General features: G+C 40.9%; 2 protein-coding genes across 7 annotated transcripts in view; one reads left to right on the forward strand and one right to left on the reverse strand.

Annotated features, from left to right (window-relative positions):
- Positions 1–1168: 1168 nt before the first annotated feature.
- abhd3 (abhydrolase domain containing 3, phospholipase) lies at positions 1169–12699 on the reverse strand. The gene is made up of 9 exons (XM_034104553.2): positions 12309–12699; positions 9942–10105; positions 7683–7865; positions 6497–6542; positions 5263–5375; positions 4657–4830; positions 4197–4245; positions 3941–4106; positions 1169–3330 (listed from the first exon to the last, which is right to left on the reverse strand). The coding sequence occupies exons 1-9, from the start codon at positions 12474–12476 to the stop codon at positions 3137–3139; spliced, it is 1257 nt and encodes a 418-aa protein (XP_033960444.1). The 5' UTR covers positions 12477–12699; the 3' UTR covers positions 1169–3136.
- mib1 (MIB E3 ubiquitin protein ligase 1) overlaps positions 10709–21827 on the forward strand; it is a 52919-nt gene continuing 41800 nt past the window's right edge. For 4 of the 6 annotated variants that reach the window (XM_071206284.1, XM_071206285.1, XM_034104550.2 and 1 more), the window contains exons 1-3: positions 14908–15871; positions 16859–17030; positions 19466–19595. In XM_071206284.1, coding sequence (XP_071062385.1) covers positions 15643–15871; positions 16859–17030; positions 19466–19595 — 531 coding nt within the window. In that variant the 5' untranslated portion in view covers positions 14908–15642. Of the gene's footprint in view, positions 10852–14907; positions 15872–16858; positions 17031–19465; positions 19596–21827 lie in introns of those variants that run through there. The other 2 variants (XM_034104552.2, XM_071206286.1) reach the window with 2 other exon arrangements.

The following is a 21827-nucleotide window of genomic DNA, read 5'->3' on the forward strand; positions in this document are numbered from 1 at the left end:
AGGGCAAGACAGAGCTGCCGGCATGCTGATCTGGCGCCTCATTATTGCTCTTTTGAGAAAAGCATAAAGATGTTGTGCACGAAGCCCATGGGATTTTAAATGTCCCAATGTGATTCATTTTGAGAAAGTGGAGAATGCTTCAAAAGAGTGCAAAGGGTTATTGACTTTTTCAGTCGCAACAACACACCATGTCAGGATTGACCTTTGGTTCAAATATACTGCAATTTTACATGTGTTGCAGCTTCCTATTTCAATTTCACGTGTGATTCCTTTAGCTGTTATTTAAACAAACGCTTTGAAAGAAAATGATAGAAAAGTCCCTCGATAATTCTGACATCGTTTTTTCAATTATTAAGTCCTTAGGCAATACAGGAATTATTATTATCCACGTTCAAACACTAATGTGATTAAAAGTATCACTGTACCAAACCAAAAATCCTTCTATTTAATATTTAGAACATTGCTTGTGTAATGATATGTCACTATGTAATTATGCAATGTACATTTTTACATCAGTTGACGTTTATAACAGGGGGATTGCTGCCACATAATATCAATTTTCATAGTGGGTAACCAACAGCAAATCACTCATCCCTCTTGGCAGTCTACTCTAATTACTCTCTGGCTTCCTAAAACCAAAGCTCATCTGTCTGCGGGTTTATTGGGGGGTTGGGGTGAAGGTAAATGGAGTGCCGGGGGATTACAGTTTGCCTTTGGTGGATCACATCCATTACTGCGGCTATGCATATCCTATCAGCAGCTAAGCCTGTGAGTGTGGAGTGAGTCAATTCCAGGGAGCAAACGCCCTACACTGTGATGTAACAAGGAGAGGGAGTGGGACCCTGCAGTGACACGTTGCTCATGCAGTAAGCCAGCTCAAGTGGTAGACTGTCAAATGCCTTGACTTCAGGGGACGAGTCTGTGACCGTGGCTGGCGTCCAGCGTCAGCTCGACACCCTTACGTGACTGAGCTTTTGACTGGATATTATCAGAATTGAGTCACAGGTGTAAAGCCCTCTTGTTGTAGGCAGACGGAGAGAGTTGAAATAGAACTGCTTACAAAAGGCAGGCAATTATTCTAACCTGCAGCACATGGGCAGTCGGGCAATCCAATATACTCTGTTGAGAAAATGCATTACAAGCAGAATCACTTGAGACAGCAGACAAATGCACCTATACTCTGTTTAATAATTTGTTAAATACAGCATATTACACTCATGGTGATAATGTGCATATACTTGCAATTATACAATAGAGACTATTTTTTAATTTAAAATCTTATTGCTGCACACACGTAAGACAGAACTTTAGTTTTTTTTTTTTCGTCTTCTACAAAATGAAATGCAGCATTCTATGAAAACAAACATGTCCTTTGTGCTACAGAAGTGATGTTAAGGTTAAGGACATGATGATGATGATGATGACACACGTGCTACTTAATGGACAAAAAGTTGGCAAAACAAAGACACCAACAATTCCACAGGAACAGGAAGTCAAATTCCCTCATGCAGTGCATTACTGAAAGTCTGGCCGCCTGTCAGATCTGATCGCTTCATCGATCCCAACTCATACGCGGTAACCAGCCCCTTGATCATTGTTGGCGAAACTAAATCAATAAACGACTGACAACCAGGTTCCATTAACGATACTATGCATCTTGTAAAGGAACATCCACCACTTCAGACAGCCAATATGTACACTCACTGTCTCCCATGTGCATTAGTTTCTTCTCATCACTGTTTCTAGTACCCTCAGACTCATTTACAGAACTAACCACCAACATCTTCACAAAGAAAACCTCATGGAATTCATATACTGCTCTGTTCGGCCTTTGGGATAAACGTTCAAATATCAAATGAAATTAAGTGCCTTGCGTTAAGGAGTTAGAGGCATGGTAATATCAACAAAAATAGTGCAATTTCACATTCCTTGTCATTAATGAATTATTTTCCATGTTATACAACTATTTTTGGTGTGCGTAAATGTAGAATATGTGAAAATAAAAGTGCATGCAGAAGGTTAAAGGAAGAGAAAATCGACATCTTGGGCAATACGCCAATATGCTTTCTTGCAGAGAGTTTGATTTGAAGATTGACATATTTCTCATATGTAGGCCTACGCTAAACATGAAACAGCCAGTAAGCTAACTTTAGCTTAGCATGAAATCAGGAAGCTGTAGGAACTACTAGCCTGAGTTCTAATAAGGTATAAAACAATCTGCGGGCCAGTGATTGTAGTTTGGTTGCATTAGATAGAGCCATGCTAGCTGTTTCCCCCTGCTTCAAGTCTAGCTAAGCTAATCAGCTGCAAGTTGTAGACTTGAAGTGGCATATATCTTCTTAGCTAACTCTCTGCTAAAAAGAAAATAAGCACATTTACAAAGATATTAAACTATTAATTAAGCAATAATATAAACTTCTACTTTTTTTTTAAGGGAAATACAAATTAAAGGACAATGATTGACTAAACAAATTTACCCAGGAAGTATGAGTAAATAAATAAAATCCCTGAGGGCTAAAATCCTACTGACACAATTACTAAAGGTTCATGAATAAAGATGATTGAATTTTCATGTACAGTACTTGTGTTATATTACAAATAAATTGATTGCACAAGGTAAACGCATTTAATTTGTTAGCTAGCTAATGTAACTAAATGAGATGGACAAAGATTTAGCTTTTCTAAAGTGACGAACAGCTTTGCTTGTTTTTTTTACAAGTATACCACTAGAACGTTACATACAATTACTTGTAACTGTGCGGAATAAATTAATTAATGTTGAATGCAACACAGATGCTGCATCCAATTAGATGTGCCTTTCAAATAAGAACAATCGTTTTTTGCTTGTGGCAGGAGGAAGAATAGGATGGAGTGATGAAGGGCAAAGATAAAGATAAAGTCCATAGAAGGAAGGAAATAAGTAGAATAGGGCTGGGTAGAGAGAAAATAAAGGATGGAGGTTAAAAAAAGGTCAAGGAATTATGTTAGAAATAAAACAAGAATGGAATAAAAATGGAAGTTATAAAGAATGGAATGCAGCAAGTAAAGATGGATGGCAAACCATTTGAAAATGTAAAGAAAGGAAGGAAGGAAAGTAACATACGAGAGAGGAAGTACAACTAAAGGAACGCTTTGTTCAGTTCTCTGAACAGGAGAGGTCTTGGAGTCCGGTGCCTTGTTCAATGACCGCCTTGGCAAACTGCTTGAAGACTCGGTCCATGTAAGTGCTCCGTCGAGGCCACAGGCCCTCAAGGAAACCAATATGGCCGCCGTGACAGGTAATGAGCAGGGCCAGGTTAGGATTCTGCTTCACGGCCTCCACTGGAATGGCTGCAAAGGAAAGGTCCCCTATTATACTGGTTTTCATCAATATATTATATGTCTCAGATACAAAACATGTCTCTGAAGTGTTTGGCTCAAAATACCAAACAGATCATGCATTGTCGCATCCCATAAACCCCTCTGTTTCAGCCCTGTTTCAAAAGTGCTGATTCTCTGTCTTTTACTTTAGATGAAAATAAGAAGCCACTAACAAGATAAGATAAGATGGACTTTTATTAATCCCTCGTGGGGAAATTATTTCTCTGCATTTGACCCATCCTAGTGTTAGGAGCAGTGTGCTGCCATTTTGAACGGCGCCCGGGGAGCAGTGTGGGGAACGGTGCCTTGCTCAGGGACACCTCGGTAGCACTTGGTCTTGCCGGGACTTGAACTGGTGACCTTCCAGTTCCCAAGCCAAGTCCCTATCGACTTCACCACCACCGCCCAAAAAAAAGTAATAAGAGGGAAGAAATGATGCAACAAAGGTCCTTGGTAGACATGATGTGTGACTGCCCCTTATTGTTTAGACTAACATTAGCTAACATTAGCTTTTCTAACGCATCCAATCCATACTAACAAGGTTTTGTACAGACAACCTGGTGAGGGGGCTGGGACTCACCATGCGACGGTGAAAAGACATCATCAGCAGCATTCAGACACAGCATTGGCACCTTCACAGATTTCAGCCTGTGGACGGGACTGGCATCAAGGTAGTAGTCATCATTGGTGGAATAACCAAACATAATGGAGGTGAACCTCTCGTCAAACTCTCTGATGGTCTTTGCCTGTAGGGATCAGGTAAGTTCGTTACAATGTGGCAACTTTGTTTAATTAGACTAGCATTTGTGACAAAGTTCTACCAAAAATAATCTAACCTTCATGACATGATCGATGTCGTAACACTTTTCAAGCACTGGTCTGTGTCTGCAGAGGAGATTACAAATAAAACTGTCACCGACTACTATGAGCTGAAATGAATTGCAGCTGAAAATGTACCTAAACATGTTGACAAGGTTACAACTGCATTATGACAACAATCAAGCTCACTTTCAAAGTAATACCAAACAATGCATTATTGTGCATTTATATCATGGCCATTTTAGGACACGTGTTCAGGGTATGAAAATTGGTAAGTGTCCACAGACTTTTTTTTTTACAATGCTTTGTTCATCAGCTAACAAATAAAAAAACACAGCAGCACTTTTGCCTGTAAAATTGAAGTGTAAAAACTGTAATATCTAAATAAGTAATATGGGGGTTTTTCAATATCCCTAAACATGTAACCCTTAGCATTAGCAGCGAGTTTGCGGCTGCAGTAATCCAGCTCAGGCTGACCTGTCCACAGAGGCTTGTAGGCAGCTGGTGAGGTAAGAGTTGAAGAGGAAGCGGTCCAGGGGTTTTTCCAGTGAAGCAGTGCACTCAAACACATCCCAGCCTGCTGAGAAGACCACCACCCCTTTCAGACAGGTCTTATGACCCTTGCGCCCCAAATAGTTGGCCAGCATCATCCTGAAAAAAAATGGAGAGAGGGCGAGAGGTAGGGACAGATGGAGAAAAAAGAAAAACGCTATTGGAACTTGTTTCATTTTTTACCAATCCTTCACTTCAATGGATTAGGGCTGTGCAGTAAAAAGCACCTTTTTTGGCATGCTACAATGACGACTGGGATCATAATAAAGCACCTAAATGACACTGCATTGTTTAGGCTAACGCGGATATCGAAAGATATTATTAAAGAAATGGCAATAAGAAATACCAATATGATCTATTTTCACTTCTATAACCCCATAAGCATTGGGAGTGTTTAATATTAAAGGAGGACACAGATAGAGAGAGAGTTATACAACGACCTGACTAACTGAACAAGTACATGTGAGTGAGTTCTACAGTAAATAGTCAGGTGATTTGTGGGTGTCGCATTTCATAGAGTGGCTTTATTACCCGCCCATAGATACTCCAGCAGCCATGATTTGAGCAGCTTCATTCGTCCTCTGTATGTGTTCAATAACAGTCTCCAGATCCTCTGTGTTGGCTGCACAGTATGTCCTCGGCGTCTGTGTGGGACCAAAAGACAGCGCTCTTTTATTTCTGTTGTTGGAAATGCATTGTAACTCGTATGACGTCATGAACAGTAGACATGTGTGAGACAAACATACATGGCATATACAGTAGATAAATACAGTAGACACGTGGACACAGAGAGCTTACAGACGAATATGTAGCAGACACAATCTCCCTGGGCGACATAGGAACCTTTGCGGGTCATTCTAAAACCAAAGCTCTGGCCTATTTAAACAATGGACGATATTCACACTAAGTGGACACAGAGAAAACACTCACAGGAGCATGCAAATGCTGTATAATTTGCATAGAATGTAGCACAATGTCTAAGTGAAATGAGGGAGAAAACGCACGCCTTACCGCCAGCAATTGGTACAGTGCCAAGGTCTTTGGGTTTAAACTTGTTTTTTTCCAATCTCAGGACAGCTGAGACAACTAAATGCTGGCTCTGACTTCAAATACAGTTTCAATCCCAATGACACTTGGCTCTTTCGACAGTTTCCCCCCCTTTGTCTGCAGCTGAGTCAGAATATGGCAAAGACAACAGCAGGTCACAGCCCCTGATTCAAAATGCACACCCACAAAGATGAACATTAGATTGCTTGTAAAGAGACAGCATTTGTTCATGAATGAGATCTATGTATGGAAGTGATGGTAGGATGGTATCAGGGTGATACAGTTGTCCGTAAAGAATGCTCCTCTGTTCCAAAGACATTCAGACAGAGAGGGGGGGGACATAACACACCGTGGGCTCGCTATGCACTCAGAGCTCTGGCTTTTTGTTAGCTAAATATACCCATGTGTATCAGGACAGATTTAGCCAGGTGTCAGAACAGCACGTGCTGGAAGAGGTCATACTTCTGTGTATCTGCATTAAGATACAATATCTGCCTGCAACTTAGTCCTTATATGCAACAACATTGTCTGTCCAGCATCTGCTCAGAGCTCCCTCTGTGGCACGTGTGGAAGAAATATGCTCTGTTCTGGTTAAGGCAATGAAAAGGACAACTCTGCTGACAAAGGGAAAAACAACTGTACTCAAAAAGCTTTTTTTTATCACATATGCACCTCAGTGCGGATGGGTTGAAAAGTAGGACACATGTTAGATTCTTACCAGCAGTGTTTCACCGGAAACCCCTCTGTTGTTGAATACCACGCATCTGAAATGCACAAAATGAATCTCTTAAAAAAGTTTGAATAGAGCTGCAGAGATAAGTCAAGGGGTCAATCATCAGAGAATAAATGATCAACTATTTTCTGGTAACAGCATTAATAAAAGCGTAGCTTGAATTGAAAACAATATCTTTGGGTTGTTGTCTCATGGTGATGAGTTGATCTGATTTAAATATGTCACCTTGGGGCAGTTTTCACAATTTCTTGTCATTTGAAAGACAAAAAGACGAATACGTTCATTTGTAGGGTTCGCCTTTTAATGAAAAGCATGTATACAAGGTTGAAACAAATGTACAGGCTCTAATAAGGTTACGCTAGCTTTTTTGCTGTTGCTACAAGCTACCAACTTTCATGTTCAAAGGAGCATGGTGTCCCAAATATCTTTATTATTATTATTATTTATGCAGAAGCACAGCTGCGTGAAGAGCATTCTACTGTAAAGTAAAGACATCAGCATCCCTCCTGTCATCCATTATCGGGAGTCCGTCCTGTTTTGGTTGGTGTAACTCAGCGGCAGGGCGGGACTAGATGGTGTGTTTTAGTGTGTGTGTGTGTTTGTGTTCTTAAACACACTGCAACATAGATACGGAGGCTGGACTGGGCTAAGCTGCAAAGCTTGTACCGGGATAAGCTGTAATTCATTAAGCTACACAGACAGGGGCTGGAAGATGCTGAGTTTGCCTTGCTTTCTGGGTGAAAGAATGAGTGCAGAGAGTACAGAGAGAGATGAAGGGACGAAGGGAGGAAAAAAGTGCCTCCCTCTGCAACTCTTCAAGCTTGTGCTTCGTTTGGCTATTTACAAAAAGCTGCTCTTGACACGAAGCTTAGCTAATCACTTCAGCTGTGCACTTCACCTGACATAACCCCAAGGCACTGGAACTCAGTCACCCATTATGCAATAGTAACCAAATCAGTGGAACAGTGGGTGTCACATTGACCTTTTGTTGATCTTGAAAAAGGCTTCAAGGCCGAAACATAATCAAGACATTCCAATATATGATTGGACAAAATATGTGTAGATGAATGGACAATTAGAGCATAAGGGACAGAGAGTGTCAGATGTGTGATTCAGTGCATCTGTGCTAAGCGCTGGATTTGTGCCAGGGTATCCAGCCAAGACCACCCACCTATAGCCCAGATCCCGGCTCTGCTGGACCATGTGCAGGATGTAGGACTCTCGGCTTGTGCCGGTCAGCCCGGGGAGAAGGAGGACTGTGGGCCTGGTGGCAGGGTCGGGATGAGAGAGGCTGTCATCATTGTCAAACCAATCCAAAGAGATCTGTCCTCCATCTGGTGCCTTAATAAGCTCACTGCAGAGACGAGAGGGACACGACAAATCAGCCACGACAAGTATTAATTTGTCTCATTCAAACATTCAAATACATATACGTCGTCATCTTCTCTTTCCGGTTGCATTCTTTGCCTAATTAGTCATTTCTAGTTAGTTCTAGGTGAAGTGACTCCTTTATTGCATCCATCAAAAGCACTCCCAAAGGGGAATTGGATATGTGAGCAGAGCGCTCACTTACAGCTGCCTCATTTCCCTTGGGACCATCTTGTCAGTGGATGAGGGCATTGCACCAGGAGGTTCTGGTAGTCAATCAATTTCTTTGCTCTAAAACCCTAGCCTGGCAGATGAGGTCATTCAGTACCAGCGCAAGTGCCTTTTAAAACCTGCACTGCACACACACAGAAGCCAGTGAGCCAACTTGGCGGGAAAGACATCAGAATGAAATTACAGAAACGCCATGAAATATGCACAGGAAGTTAGACCTTAAGGTCAGCCAGGGCCAATCCAGAGGGACCAGTGCATAGAGTGGGAGGGGCACTGATGCTAATCCTCTGATCGGACAATGAGATGACTGGAATTTCCCTGACAGCCAACGACTAAAAGACATGTCCGTCCTTGGGTAACTTCATTATGGAATGGGGGGACGTAGTGTTGTCCCCGGAGGAAACATGTTAATAACTTAAGTGAATACTCCTACTGTCTGTTATCAGTTCTACGGATGAGTCTGTGTGCATTATGTGAACATTTATCACCTTGGCAGAAGAGACAAGAAAATATCAAATTGCGATTTGTAGGCCAGGACATCTCTGAAGCACTACAAGTATGTATATTGAAACATAATGTTGCCTTATTTTGATAAAATTCCATTTACAGTTGCAAGAAAAAGTATGTGAACCCTTTGGATTCTCCACACATAGCGTTGTGTGTTCCTTCCAAACAACTCAACTTTGGTTTCATCTGTCCACAGAATATGTTGCCAGTAGTGCTGTGGAACATGCAGGTGCTCTTGTGCAAACTTCAAACGTGCAGCAATGTTTTTTCTGGACAGCAGTGGCTTCCTCCGTGGTGTCCTCCCATGAACTCCATTCTTGTTCAGTGTTTTACGTATTGTACGTATTATTCAAAAGTGGTGTGTATTTTTTATAGGGCAGGGCAGCTTTAACCAACACCTCCAATCTCGTCTCATTGATTGGACTCCAGGTTGGCTGACTCCTGACTCCAATTAGCTCTTGAAGAAGTCTTTAGCCTAAGGGTTCACATACTTTTTCTTGCAACTGTAAATGCTCAGCCCTACAGTAATAGTAATTAAACTGAATAGATAAAAACTGCCGCAAAAAGAAAAATTGTAAACTTTTGATTAAGTGTCTAAACTTTTCCAGCTATGGACAAAAGTTCATATAGACAATTTGGGTTGATCCAACCACGGGTACCTGGCTGACAACCACCTCGCATCATACAATCATACTGTACAGGCAAAGAGGCCATTGAAAATAGTGAGTGAATACATTATACATGATGTGAGAATGTAATGTGAATAAATATGTAATGTGTATTAATAATGGAAATAAGTCTCTCCTAATTCAGTTTAATCCCCTCTACAGCATGTGCAAAGGGGGCAAGGAATGCATTTGCAATTAATCTTGAACACAGTGTACATTATCAAAGGGCACGCAGGGCGGCCTAAGCCGGCATCGTGACACAAAAGATTTATTTCTCCTCTGAGCCTTTGAAACTCTGCTAAGAACAAGACTAGGATTTGTTTCCAGTTGTGAAACTGTTCACAAAGATATCAAGAAATACGCAATGGCAGTTTCTTGGTGACAAAGATTATTTTTAAAGGCTTTTCGCTGTGGGCATGGAAAATTCTGCAGTGCCATTTAATTACTCTAAAAATCAATTAAAACAATTAAGCTGTCACTATAAAAGCACACACACTGTACTTTTGCAAACCTGAACTTTAGCTGTTGTACAGCTCACACTCTCTTAATGAGGTCAAATACACATACTAAACTAGTTAGGCGTGTCTACTTGCAAGGAAAGATACATGTATTGGGAAAATACAACTTGTGTTACGTCAGTCATGGTGAAGACTTACTTTCTGTAGACAACCCCTGGTTTGGCTGTGACAAACGGTCTCAGTAAAGTCTGGATGCGGCTTTCCCAGCACCAAAAGGTGGGGTAGTAGGTCTCTGACACTACCGGACATTGCTCCCTCAGAAAGTGGTAGAACTTTTTACCCCCGGAGATGAGCTGTGGCTTCTGCGACAGACAGGGAAAGTAAGGGTGAAAATACAAGTTATTTTTTTCATTTTTGCCTCAGGGTTTAATTAATTTGACTTTTCATTACATGACAGCGGATCCTTCCATGTAATGAAGCTTAGCTCTTAGAAATGTTTGTAACATCATATGTTGTAAAATATTAAATTGCATTAAAACTTGCATTTTGGTTTCTGAAATAAACATAAATACTTCAAAACAGACCAAATAATTCTTTAAACAGAAACACATCTGCTTCATCTATTATACTTTAAAAGAGCACATTAAACGTTAAGCCTTCATTAGTATTGCATAACAACAACTAATAAAGGTTTTTATCTTTGATCGTTGATCTCAATGGGATTTTCACCTGGTTAAATAATAATAATAATGCATTTTATTTATATAGCACTTTTCACAACTCAAACACGCTTTACAGTATGAGGGAGGGTAGGCAAACAAGGACAGGCAAACAAGTAAGTAAAAAATAAAAAGGCAGTCAAGAGGAAGTTGATTGAGAGGGGGGGGGCTTATGGGTAGACAGAGTTGAAAAGATGTGTTTTGAGGCGAGACTGAAAGACTGTGAGGGACTCAGAGTCACTGAGATCTTGGGGGAGGGAATTCCAGAGCCTAGGAGCTGCCACTGAGAAGGCTCTGTCCCCAAAGCTGCAGAGTGTGGATGTGGGAATGGATAGGAGTCCGTCTGCGGTGGATCTGAGGGACCGTGGGGGTTGATAAGGAGTGAGAAGGTTTGTGAGATAAGGGGGGGCCAGATGGTGGAGTGCTTTGTAGGTGAGGACCAGAATTTTGTAGTTGATGCGATGGGAGACAGGATGGGACAGGATGGGAGACGTGCAGCTGCATTTTGAACCCGTTGGAGTCTGTTGAGGGATGTAGTGCTGATGCCGTAAAGAAGTGAGTTGAAGTAGTCAAGGTGGGAGGAAATGAAGGCATGGATTAGTCGTTCGGCTGCGGGGCGGGTGAGAGAGGGTAGGATTTTTGCAATATTGCGGAGGTGGAAAAATGAGGTTTTGACTGTTTGGCGGATGTGAGGTTCGAGGGAGAGGGTGGGGTCAAAGATTACGCCAAGGTTGCGTGCCTGATTGGAGGGGGAAACAATGGTGCCATCGATGGTGAGAGTTATATTAGTGACCTTGCTGAGGGTGGATTAGGAGGAGTTCTGTTTTGTTGCTGTTCAGTTTGAGGAGGTTATGTTGCATCCAAGTTTTAATAGCTGTGGACAGGAATCGATGTGGGTAAGGGGTGGGTTATGGAGGGATTTGGTGCTGAGGTAGATCTGAATAAATAAAAAAAAGAAAGAAAGAAAAGAAAAGAAAAGAAAGAAATAAAGGAAAGAAAGAAAAGCTACACATTTACAGTATGAGAAATAAATTAAAAAATATATATACATAAATAAAATTTAAAAAAATAAATAAAGGAAAGAAATAAAAGCAACACATTTACAGTATGAGAAATAAAGTAAATAAATAAAGGCTACACACATCTAATAAAGGCATCGTCTATTACAGTAGCTTCCTTTTTTGATTAAGGCCATTCCACTGGAGAAATGGTAGGATGATTGTTAATAAATCCAGCAATCTAATTGACAAATCAAACATATTATCTAATATGTTTACTCACATAATACATTTCTATAAAAAAAGATATTCCTGGTTCTACTAATATGTCATTGTATATGTCATCATATGTCATCTAACTCGTGCATAATCTTATTCAGCAGGGGATTTGTAATTACATAAAACCAACACCGTGCATCTGCTTTCCATGAAATGATGAATGACGGCAATTTACCATGCAGCGCAGAAAGCCTTGAAACGGCATGTCTAGCTAACATACAGTAACGTTAGCCTAGCATGGTCAATGCCGACATCCAACTGTATGCAGGGGATTGATTTATTGTTGTTACATAAGTGCTGCACATGGATGTAGATGAATGTGCACATCAATTTTAGATGAATGTGCGCATCCGATCTGCCTGAGATCCATCCCACATGTGTAACGTTTGCACATTGGTGCACAGATGCAACATAATCGAGACCTCCATCAGCAGGAGCCCCAGTCAACACCATCACCCGGCCGGCAAGTGATGCTCCACCATGACAAGCACAGCGGTTTTTATTGAACATGCAGGACCATAATGCACATAATAGTCCCTCTAAATCAGGTTATATAAAACATGACTTACCTTTGCTACTGAAAGCAAATAATAGCAGGTGTACGCTGCGCTAAAGCCCAGAACCAGAGACAGTCCTAACCCCGATCCAAAAAGCCCAACTTTCACTTGATTTTCCAGATAATGTGAGAGGTCCCTAGTTAAAATGTTGAAATTGAAGTCCAGCTCAGTCCAGATCATTGCAAGATCTCCTGTTTATCCTCGTACTGCAAGGACAGCGGCCAGCTCGGGTGAAAGTCAGCTGTGTCTGCCTGCGAGCTCACTGTGAAGGAGGAACAATAGTAAAGGGGACCATATAAGGGGAGATATAACGCTGTCTGCAGAGCGGTGGCGCTTTATGACCGGCTATGTACAGTCAGACAGACAAGCAGGCAGGCTGTCGCTCCCTGCAGACGACAGGGGGGAGGTGCACCCTGCGGCTCTGCAGATGCAGCCTGGAAAGCCTCCCCTTGAACTCAGCCAAAAGACAATGACAACAGATAGGTGCAATGACAGCATTCAGAGTTCGGAAGTAACTGAGTACATTTACACAAGTGGGCTACTGTACTTCTTAAGTATTTCCCTTTTATGGTACTGTATACTTTTACTCCACTACCTTTCAAAGGAAAAGTAATGTTATTTTACTCCACTACATGTATTTACCACCTTTAGCTACTTTTAACAAAATGCATCTCTAAAAATTAAAGTAGTGATTCAAGATTCAAGGATTTTATTGTCATTCGTACATAGCTACAGTGTAGTTATGTCGATGAAAATCTTATAGGTCACATGCTCCTCCAACAGTGCAACACAATAAAACAGATACAATAGTGTAAGTAAATACAGTACACATAAAATAGAATATAAATAGTGGATTAACTAAGACAAAACAGTAATATTATTTAATTATTTTACAAAAAGTCAGAACTGTTTTTGTCTATAACAGTCAAATGTAACTCAATGCAACAATAGTATCTATAAATGTCACATTTATAGATAGATTTATATACTTCAAGTACATTTAACTGATAATACTTTTGTACTTTTACATAAGTAAGATTTTGAATGCAGGACTTTTACATGTATGTAGTGAAGTATTTTGATAATAATGGTACTTTTACTCAAAGTAAAGCATCTGAATTCTTCTTCAATCACTGACAGCATTACCTTCTTCAGCTTCTTAAACAATGTAACGTGTTTGCTGCAGTGGTAATCCACATTACAACTGGATTATCAACTAAGGCAGCTACCCCAGGGGCTACAGGCCCACAGGGGGCACCAATTAGATGGTGGTAATTTAATTAACTGAGAATGCGTTTGTAGGACTACTGTATGCACCACTGAAGCACACTATAGGCGCCTTAAGGCAACATATTGCTTAATTTGGGGCCCCATTTAGTATTGAAGGACCGTGGGTAACTGTTTAAGCGCTTTTATTTAAATGAAATTCATGTTGAGTTTATATGATTTAAGGTGCATTTCTGCTTAATCCTTACATAATGAAACGAGATTGGAAACAAGTTCAAAAGGGGCCCACAGTAATGTTTTCCCGGAGCTAGAGAGTGGGCTATTATATACTGATATAAATAACACTTCAACTTAGAAATGTATTGATTATGAACAGTTAAAGGTGGGGTAGGTAAGTTTCAGAAACCGGCTCGAGATACACTTTTTGTTATATTCCATGGAATGCTCTTAACATCCCGATAGCAATGAATATCTTAAGTGCTTTGACAAAAGATCCATAAACAAATTTCATCTGTAGAAGCCGTAATACTGTAAAAAGTACAACCAATCCGTTTAGTCGGGCCGGCTAAAATAACTGGATGGCCTACCTGCCTGTCAGCTTTCCATCGGGGCACAAGCTTATCTCGTGCCCTCATTGGTCATGTGCGCGTTCGTGTGTGTTGGAGGAGGGGCTCTATAAGGAAGTGGCAGATTTTCTCCGGTTGTGTATTTTCAAATTCTAGCGATCTCGAGCCGGTTTCTCAAATGTACCTACCCCACCTTTAATACAAAAGTAATATACAAAACAAATAGAATATTTTTTCAATATCTTAGTTGAGTTATGTTTACAATTAATAACTGAATTCAGTAAAGTAAAGTTTTAACATGTCCTTGAAAGGAAAAACAAAAGCCATTCCATTTAGAAATACCAGCTGGAATTCTTGGACACACTTTTTCTTCTGTGTCTGCTGGATCTTATTTAATTTAATTTGAATTCATGTCAGCTTCCATCAGCTCAGACAGCTTAAATGATACCATTATAAATTAAATGTGCAGTAAACACTGCAGACATTAGTGAGCATGCAAAGATATATTGTTCCAGATTTAACAATTGGTAGTGTTCATTAAATATTTACTCAATGTTGCTTTATACAGAAGTTCCTGCGACTAGACATGCATGTATTTGTCAAACACTGGAGAAAAAATTATTTTGCTCAAAAATCACTGTTTGATTTTTGTTAATGACGGTTTCTGTAGTCTACTTGCGAATTACAACATTTAAAAGGGATGGGTTTCAGATTACTGGTATTATTTCAAAATCATTCGACAAAAGATTCAAAAAGATCTGCTTCATCTACTTATTAAAATGGGTTAAATACAGAGGTTTTTTATCTTTCCCACACAGAAACCGAGAATGGGTTTGGACATCCAGATGCGCATGCGCGCCCTGGGCTGGACTCGTACTTGTTTTCTAGCCTCTCGTCTTCGGGCTTTGTCGTTCACCTCCGTAGCTAGTTGTTGCTCGTCTGAGGTCTGAACGATGATTGACAATAATGGCGACGCGGTTATTCTGAGTTGACTCCAGGGAACCATCTCTGGCTGACAAAGGGAACATCTTGGATGGATTTCCAGCACCATACACAACAACAATAAGGATAAGCAGCGACCAAAAGGACTACATTTACCTCAACGAAAAGGACTTGCTAGCCTGGAGAGGTTTATCTTGCTAGCATTGCGATAGCATAGCAACTCAGCTCGCTAGCTTGCTAAGTTGAAGAGGTGGCATTATTGTGTGTGGAGTGGAGGAGAGACATAGCCAGCTTGCTGGGTACTGATATCGGTCTAAGCTAGCAATGTTGCTTCTCAATAGGCTTGTGGGGTGATTCGTGTCTTATTCTCAGAGGCAAACCGAGGCGCTTGCAAATAACGTTAGCTTTTGGGAATAGTTTTGTGAGACAGCCTCCTTAGGTAGCTAACTTAGCTACTAAGCTAACAGGCTAGCTTTAGGAATTGTTCCAGTCTCTTTCCTGTTAGGACCTGCTCGCACTTGCAGCTGGAAACTGTCCACCGATCGCTAGCAACGACTGCTAGCTTGCAAACTTGTTAGAAAGAGTTGTGGTACTGCGCGTCCTTTTTGAAAATGACCACCGGGAGGAATAACCGAGCGATGATGGAGGGAGTTGGGGCGAGAGTGGTCCGGGGACCCGACTGGAAGTGGGGGAAGCAGGATGGTGGAGAGGGACATGTTGGCACCGTCAGGAGTTTTGAAAGTCCAGAGGAGGTGGTCGTTGTCTGGGATAACGGGACGGCTGCTAACTACCGCTGCTCCGGGGCTTACGACGTGAGGATATTAGACAGTGCTCCAACAGGTAACTTTACATCCGTTCCTTTTAGTTTTTCAGCACTTTGAGACTCATTTAAAGACAAGTGTCTTTTAATTCAACACAGGGTAATGCTCAATATACAAGACAGTGGATCTTTATTGGCCTTCATTTAGAGACTTTGTAGTATTAAGATGCATTTGTAATCCTGGCAGCTATGAAAGTTGTTGCTGTTATGAACACATAATTTTGCCATTTAACATAGTTTTTGAATTACATTTTTGGAATCAGTTAATTATTTTTAGCTAGTTTATTATGTATGTTGAAAGCAGACATTCTGTTGACTACAGCAAAAGTAGATCAGTATTGAAATGTTCTCTGAACAGATGTGTGTCACAGATATCACTGTGTTCAACATATGCTAATAAGCTGTGGTAGATAATACAAGATACACGTTAAGAGCTGAGAATAGGACAACATAATGGCTTGTCATTTCAAATAACACATTTAGAGGAAAAACATGTTCCAACATTCATAAAAGTATATCAGCAGGATGGACTACTTACCCATTGTTTTGCCTTGTTGTTGCCATTGTCTTACATCCCAACACAGCTACACTTTTCAGCATGTTTCCCATTGACTGGCTTCATTCAGTTTCTTATAGCTTTACCTGAGTAACGGTGGAGAAGTTGAGTTTTCAGAAGTCCTTTTAATTTTCCCTATCTTAAAAAGAGAATGATAAAATCACTTGTTGCTAAAATTGGTCTAGCTGATATTCGGTGTCACACGAGCATGTATAACACCCTTCAAAATATATAGGTAATAAAGACACGTTTTAAAGTGCACACAATAGTCTCAAACTATTTCAAATAGGCTACTTAAATAAATGTTACCGCGCAGAGGCAATACACATTGTTGATAATAAAATGTGAAACAGTTTATTCAAGTAGTATTACTGATGTACAATATACACAAATGCCAGCACACAATATAACCCCAGTGTATTAATGTAGTCTCCTTCTGCCCCCCCCTTAGGCATCAAGCATGATGGAACCATGTGTGACACCTGCCGTCAACAGCCCATCATTGGTATTCGCTGGAAATGTGCTGAGTGCACCAATTACGACCTTTGCACAACCTGTTACCATGGAGACAAGCATCACCTGAGACACCGGTTCTACAGGATCACTACCCCAGGCAGTGAGAGGTGAGTTAACCAAGCAGCAATTGCTAGTAATGTTCCCCACCTTTGACCCCCCCCCCCCCCCCACATTGGTGTGTGTGTGTGTGTGTGTGTGTGTGTGTGTGTGTGTGTGTGTGTGTGTGTGTGTGTGTGTGTGTGTGTGTGTGTGTGTGTGTGTGTGTGTGTGTGTGTGTGTGTGTGTGTGTGTGTGTGTGTGTGTGTGTGTGTGTGTGTGTGTGTGTGTGTGTGTGTGTGTGTGTGTGTGTGTGTGTGTGTGTGTGTGTGTGTGTGTGTGTGTGTGTGTGTGTGTGTGTGTGTGTGTGTGTGTGTGTGTGTGTGTGTGTGTGTGTGTCATTTGACATTTGACATTTGACATGTCTTTTGTGCACCATGCCTCTCAGACAAACAGCTTCTATCTCTATGCTCCCAGCCCTCAGTTGCCTGGCAACAACAGAGCCTCATTTCAAGATCCGGTCATACCTTTTTGAAAATGATATTAATGCAGCATTTCCTAGTTATGACATTTACGAGAAACATTTTCTGATTGGTTTTAGTTGTATATCTTCGGCTGCATGCTCATCAAACATGCCGTTTGATTGAAAGTCGATATTGCAGCTGACTTTATAAATGCAAAACATTAGCGCTTTGATTCTCCAGAAATCATTGTAGTTGCATATGTGATATGTATGTATATTTTTTTACAATTGTATTATAGAAAGATATCTTCCTGTTAAAACAATGTACTTTTGACGTATGTAATAACTGTCCCAGAAGTTACTCATCACATATAGTAACATGATGAATTACACTATTCCATTTGTCTGCAGTTATTCTGGCACTGAAATGTTTTTATCACGGCGAGAGCTCCTTTGTTTTCTCTTTCTCTTCATTTGGATTTGTAGAACTATCATTTATATGAATGAACTTAGCACTTTTGCATGTATCTGAGAATTCATGCATTTAACTGTGAAGGTGTTTTGCAGTGCAGAGTGCAGACAGTCATGGGTTAACTGTAAAACACTGATGACATAGTCAAAAGCTGGCACACTGAAAATCTAAATGAGTGAGAGTTTTTGGTCAGGATTTAAGGAGTTGCCGCATGTGCTTTTACCCTTAGGGCAAACTTCAAACTAGGTCATCATCATAAGTAGTAATCGGACAAACAAATCTGCACACAATATAATAAGTCCTACCTTTGTGTGTATGTGAAGTGTGGTTACCCTCTGGTCTTATCTTAAAGGTTTCTGGCGTGGTGTGTGGAAAAAGGGAACACCCATTCGTAGCCTATTCACTCATGTACAGACATGATCAAGTAAAATGGTTGGAGGCTGCGTTAAACTGTTCATGCGAAGATGCTTTGTGTAGAGATTAATGTACCTCCTGTTTTATTGGAAAAACAAGCAATCAAGTCACTGATTTAATCAAAGTCTTTAATCATATACATTAACCCTGTTAGTCATGCACAATCACTAAATCCAACTTATATTTAATTTGTGTTATTGCGTGCCCTGTCAGTACTGGGATGATGCTTCATCCATTGCAGGCCTATTTCACCCACATACTCTACTGAATGAACACATGGCCCAACAGCTGGCAGCCTTTTCAACTGAGTAGGACTTTCTTCCCCCCGAGACAGACGTTGCATAATGCACAATGGGTGCTGGAGTTCTCCCCAGCTCAGATGCTCAGACACCGTCGTGGGGTGTTTTGTTACACCACATTAGATCCTGTCACTAACTGCAGAAAAGGGAGTGGTTAGGCAGCAAGCTGTTTGCATTGGTTAGATCTACACTGTCCAGATGCCGAGTCTACCATCAAGGCTCCCACTTGTTTGATGGTTATTGCTCAGCTATTAACTGCTACCCCCTTTCCATTGGCTAGCCTCTTAGCTGGAACTAACCACTGGATGTTCATTTGCATTTGCACTGCCATGATTGCTGGGTCTGGATGAAAAGGGAAGGAATTGTCAATGAGGTGTAAATGCCGAGCTACCATAACAAACGGATTAAGTTACAAAATGACACATACCTGCCACTCATTTGCATACCTGCGTGCTCCTGGAATTTCACAGCCTAAAAATAAAGACAGCTAAACTATTCTTCAGCCACTGCGAAATGTTGTAAAGGTAATTTGTTATCACCAAACGTCAGTTCCCCTTTTTGGAGACAGATGAGGATGTCAGGGACTTCCTAGTTGGTACAGCAGATTAGATGCCGTGACGGCCCAACATTCTCCGTAAGATTGTTCATCTGTAGCCACGTCTCATTTGCTGAAAGTGATTTACAGCATGACGCCAAAGCAGTAAGCACACAGAAGGGGACACAAGGTAGCAAGAGGGGGGCCCTGCCATCCCCTGAAATACATATTTGAATTGAAATTGCAAAAAAGGGCACCTGACAGTGTCACATGTTTAAAGCTGTATCCAAATGAATAACTTGCCTCTGTTTTTATTTGGGCAGAGTGCTTTTGGAGTCGCGTCGAAAGTCAAAGAAAATCACCGCAAGAGGGATCTTCACTGGTGGCCGAGTGGTGAGGGGAGTGGACTGGCAGTGGGAAGACCAGGATGGAGGCAACGGAAGGAGAGGAAAGGTAGGTCACCATATCTGTGGAGATGGCGTGTGAATGTCTCCTTTACCACGTCTTTGTTCAGTTTGACTGTTCCTTTAACATGTTATCACTATTTATATCACGTTCGTTGTCATATGCAAAGTAAGAGAACGTTTCCCTGTACAATGACATTCTTAATTTTCCTTCCATGCTGAATGTATAAAGACACACAAGAAAGAATACAAGAAAATGACTAAAGACCACTAAACTACTGTATATACAATATATTGAACAGAGAAATCTGTACACGATACTTTGCAGACAGTGGATAGCTGTGTGTGTGTGTGTGTGTGTGTGTGTGTGTGTGTGTGTGTGTGTGTGTGTGTGTGTGTGTGTGTGTGTGTGTGTGTGTGTGTGTGTGTGTGTGTGTGTGTGTGTGTGTGTGTGTGTGTGTGTGTGTGTGTGTGTGTGTGTGTGTGTGTGTGTGTGTGTGTGTGTGTGTGTGTGTGTGTGTGTGTGTGTGTGTGTGTGTGTGTGGTGAGTTTGAGGTGGTTAAAGGCAGTGGATTCGACATGTATAACCCCACAACCAATGTGTTTATGATTTTATAGATCCATCCTCTTAATTTTCCTTCAGAAACACTCAATGCATTTATTGGTTGAAAGGTTTCTTCTGGCCGAGCATGATCCCAGACTAAAGGATTTAGTCCACCAACCATAGTCTCAAAGAATCCTGCGGGAGACAATGCAGCGCTGCACAGAAGGAAATACCAGGGATCCCTTGCCCCTAAACAACCTTGGAGAGGAAAAAACAAACTTGCATCCCAGGATGTGATTTAATTTGAAATGTGCAGGAGGCTCAACCGAAACAGGAAGTGCACTGCCTGACACAGTGTGTTTGGGGCATGCACATGCTACAAGGAAGTGACAACTACAAATAAAGTCCTCTGCTGCCTAGCCAGGTATGCTGTAAAGTTGAAGATAACTATATCATTGTTCTGCAGCTTTTTTAAGTTCAGGAAAATATATAAATATACACTTAATTGGTGGTACACTGTTACCGCGACTAGGGTTGCCAGAAACTGACCATGATCAAAATCCATTATTCGGCAGCCCTGGCGAATAATAATCGATTATTCGACTTGTAAGTTCGAAGTAGTTCCACGAGGAGGAACTCTTTTTACCTGCCGCTTTGTTCATCTTTAGTCGCACGTGTGGGGGAGTGGGGGCGGGGTCGGTGTGTAGCGTGCTGCAGCAGCAGTCTGCTCTGCACGCAGGCTTCCTCCAAGTTTACAGTAAAACAAACTGGTGGTGTGACCAATGACCATTTACAATTATTAATACTATTACTAGCATATATATATTTATATATATTTTGGTTGAAACTAAGCCAGAAAAAAAAAAAAAATACATAAATAAAAAAAAAAATATATATATAAATAAAATCGATTTTAAAAAATAATATTCGATTATGGAGACTGTAGCGAATATTCGAATAATCGCTGGCATCCCTAACCGCGACCCAAATCAATACATTGTCTCGTATACTGTATCGATAATACACTGACTCAAATAGATAACTAAAGGTGGAGATTCACCCTTAATTTCCTTTAATGAAAAACCTGTTTAAAACTTAAACATCTAAATCCATTCATCCAGATTTAGTGGGAAATAAAATCTGATGAAGACCCTTTCTAAACTCATGTTGCACAATCATTTTGAAAATGATCAAAATGATTAAACTAAATCTGTATGTGAGTGATGATAATCATTTGTAGATTGCACCACTGCTCGGATTGAGTCGGCTGATTATATTTATCTTTACAGCGCCTCGACACAGACTTCACTGCTGCAGGTTATCCCCGGCTTAGATACATATTAGAAAGTAATACAATGTCTGATGAGGTTGCATTTGTTCACCCCGGTCTATTTAGATTTATACTGTAACTGTGCTTTCAAGGGCTTGTATTTTGACTCTACTCCAGACCCCTGAATATTCAATTGAAGAGTCCCTCCAGGCGATTTAAGACTTCATTTTGCGGTGTTACTTAATGGCATATCTCATTACTGTTTTATGATGCTGTAAGCAATATGCTCTCCTCAAATCCGCTTCTGCATGTCCTGCAGCTCAGATGTTCCGTTAGATTAGCATGCATATTACCTCCTGAGGCCCGTTAATCAATTACCTCTGTAAGGGGCCTGCAAATAATTGAACGATCTGATTTCTGTATTAACTTAAGGCACAACTTTTAATTAAAGAATGAACTTACTCCAA

Source organism: Pseudochaenichthys georgianus, chromosome 17 (assembly GCF_902827115.2).
Source record: "Pseudochaenichthys georgianus chromosome 17, fPseGeo1.2, whole genome shotgun sequence".
Lineage (NCBI taxonomy): Eukaryota > Metazoa > Chordata > Actinopteri > Perciformes > Channichthyidae > Pseudochaenichthys > Pseudochaenichthys georgianus.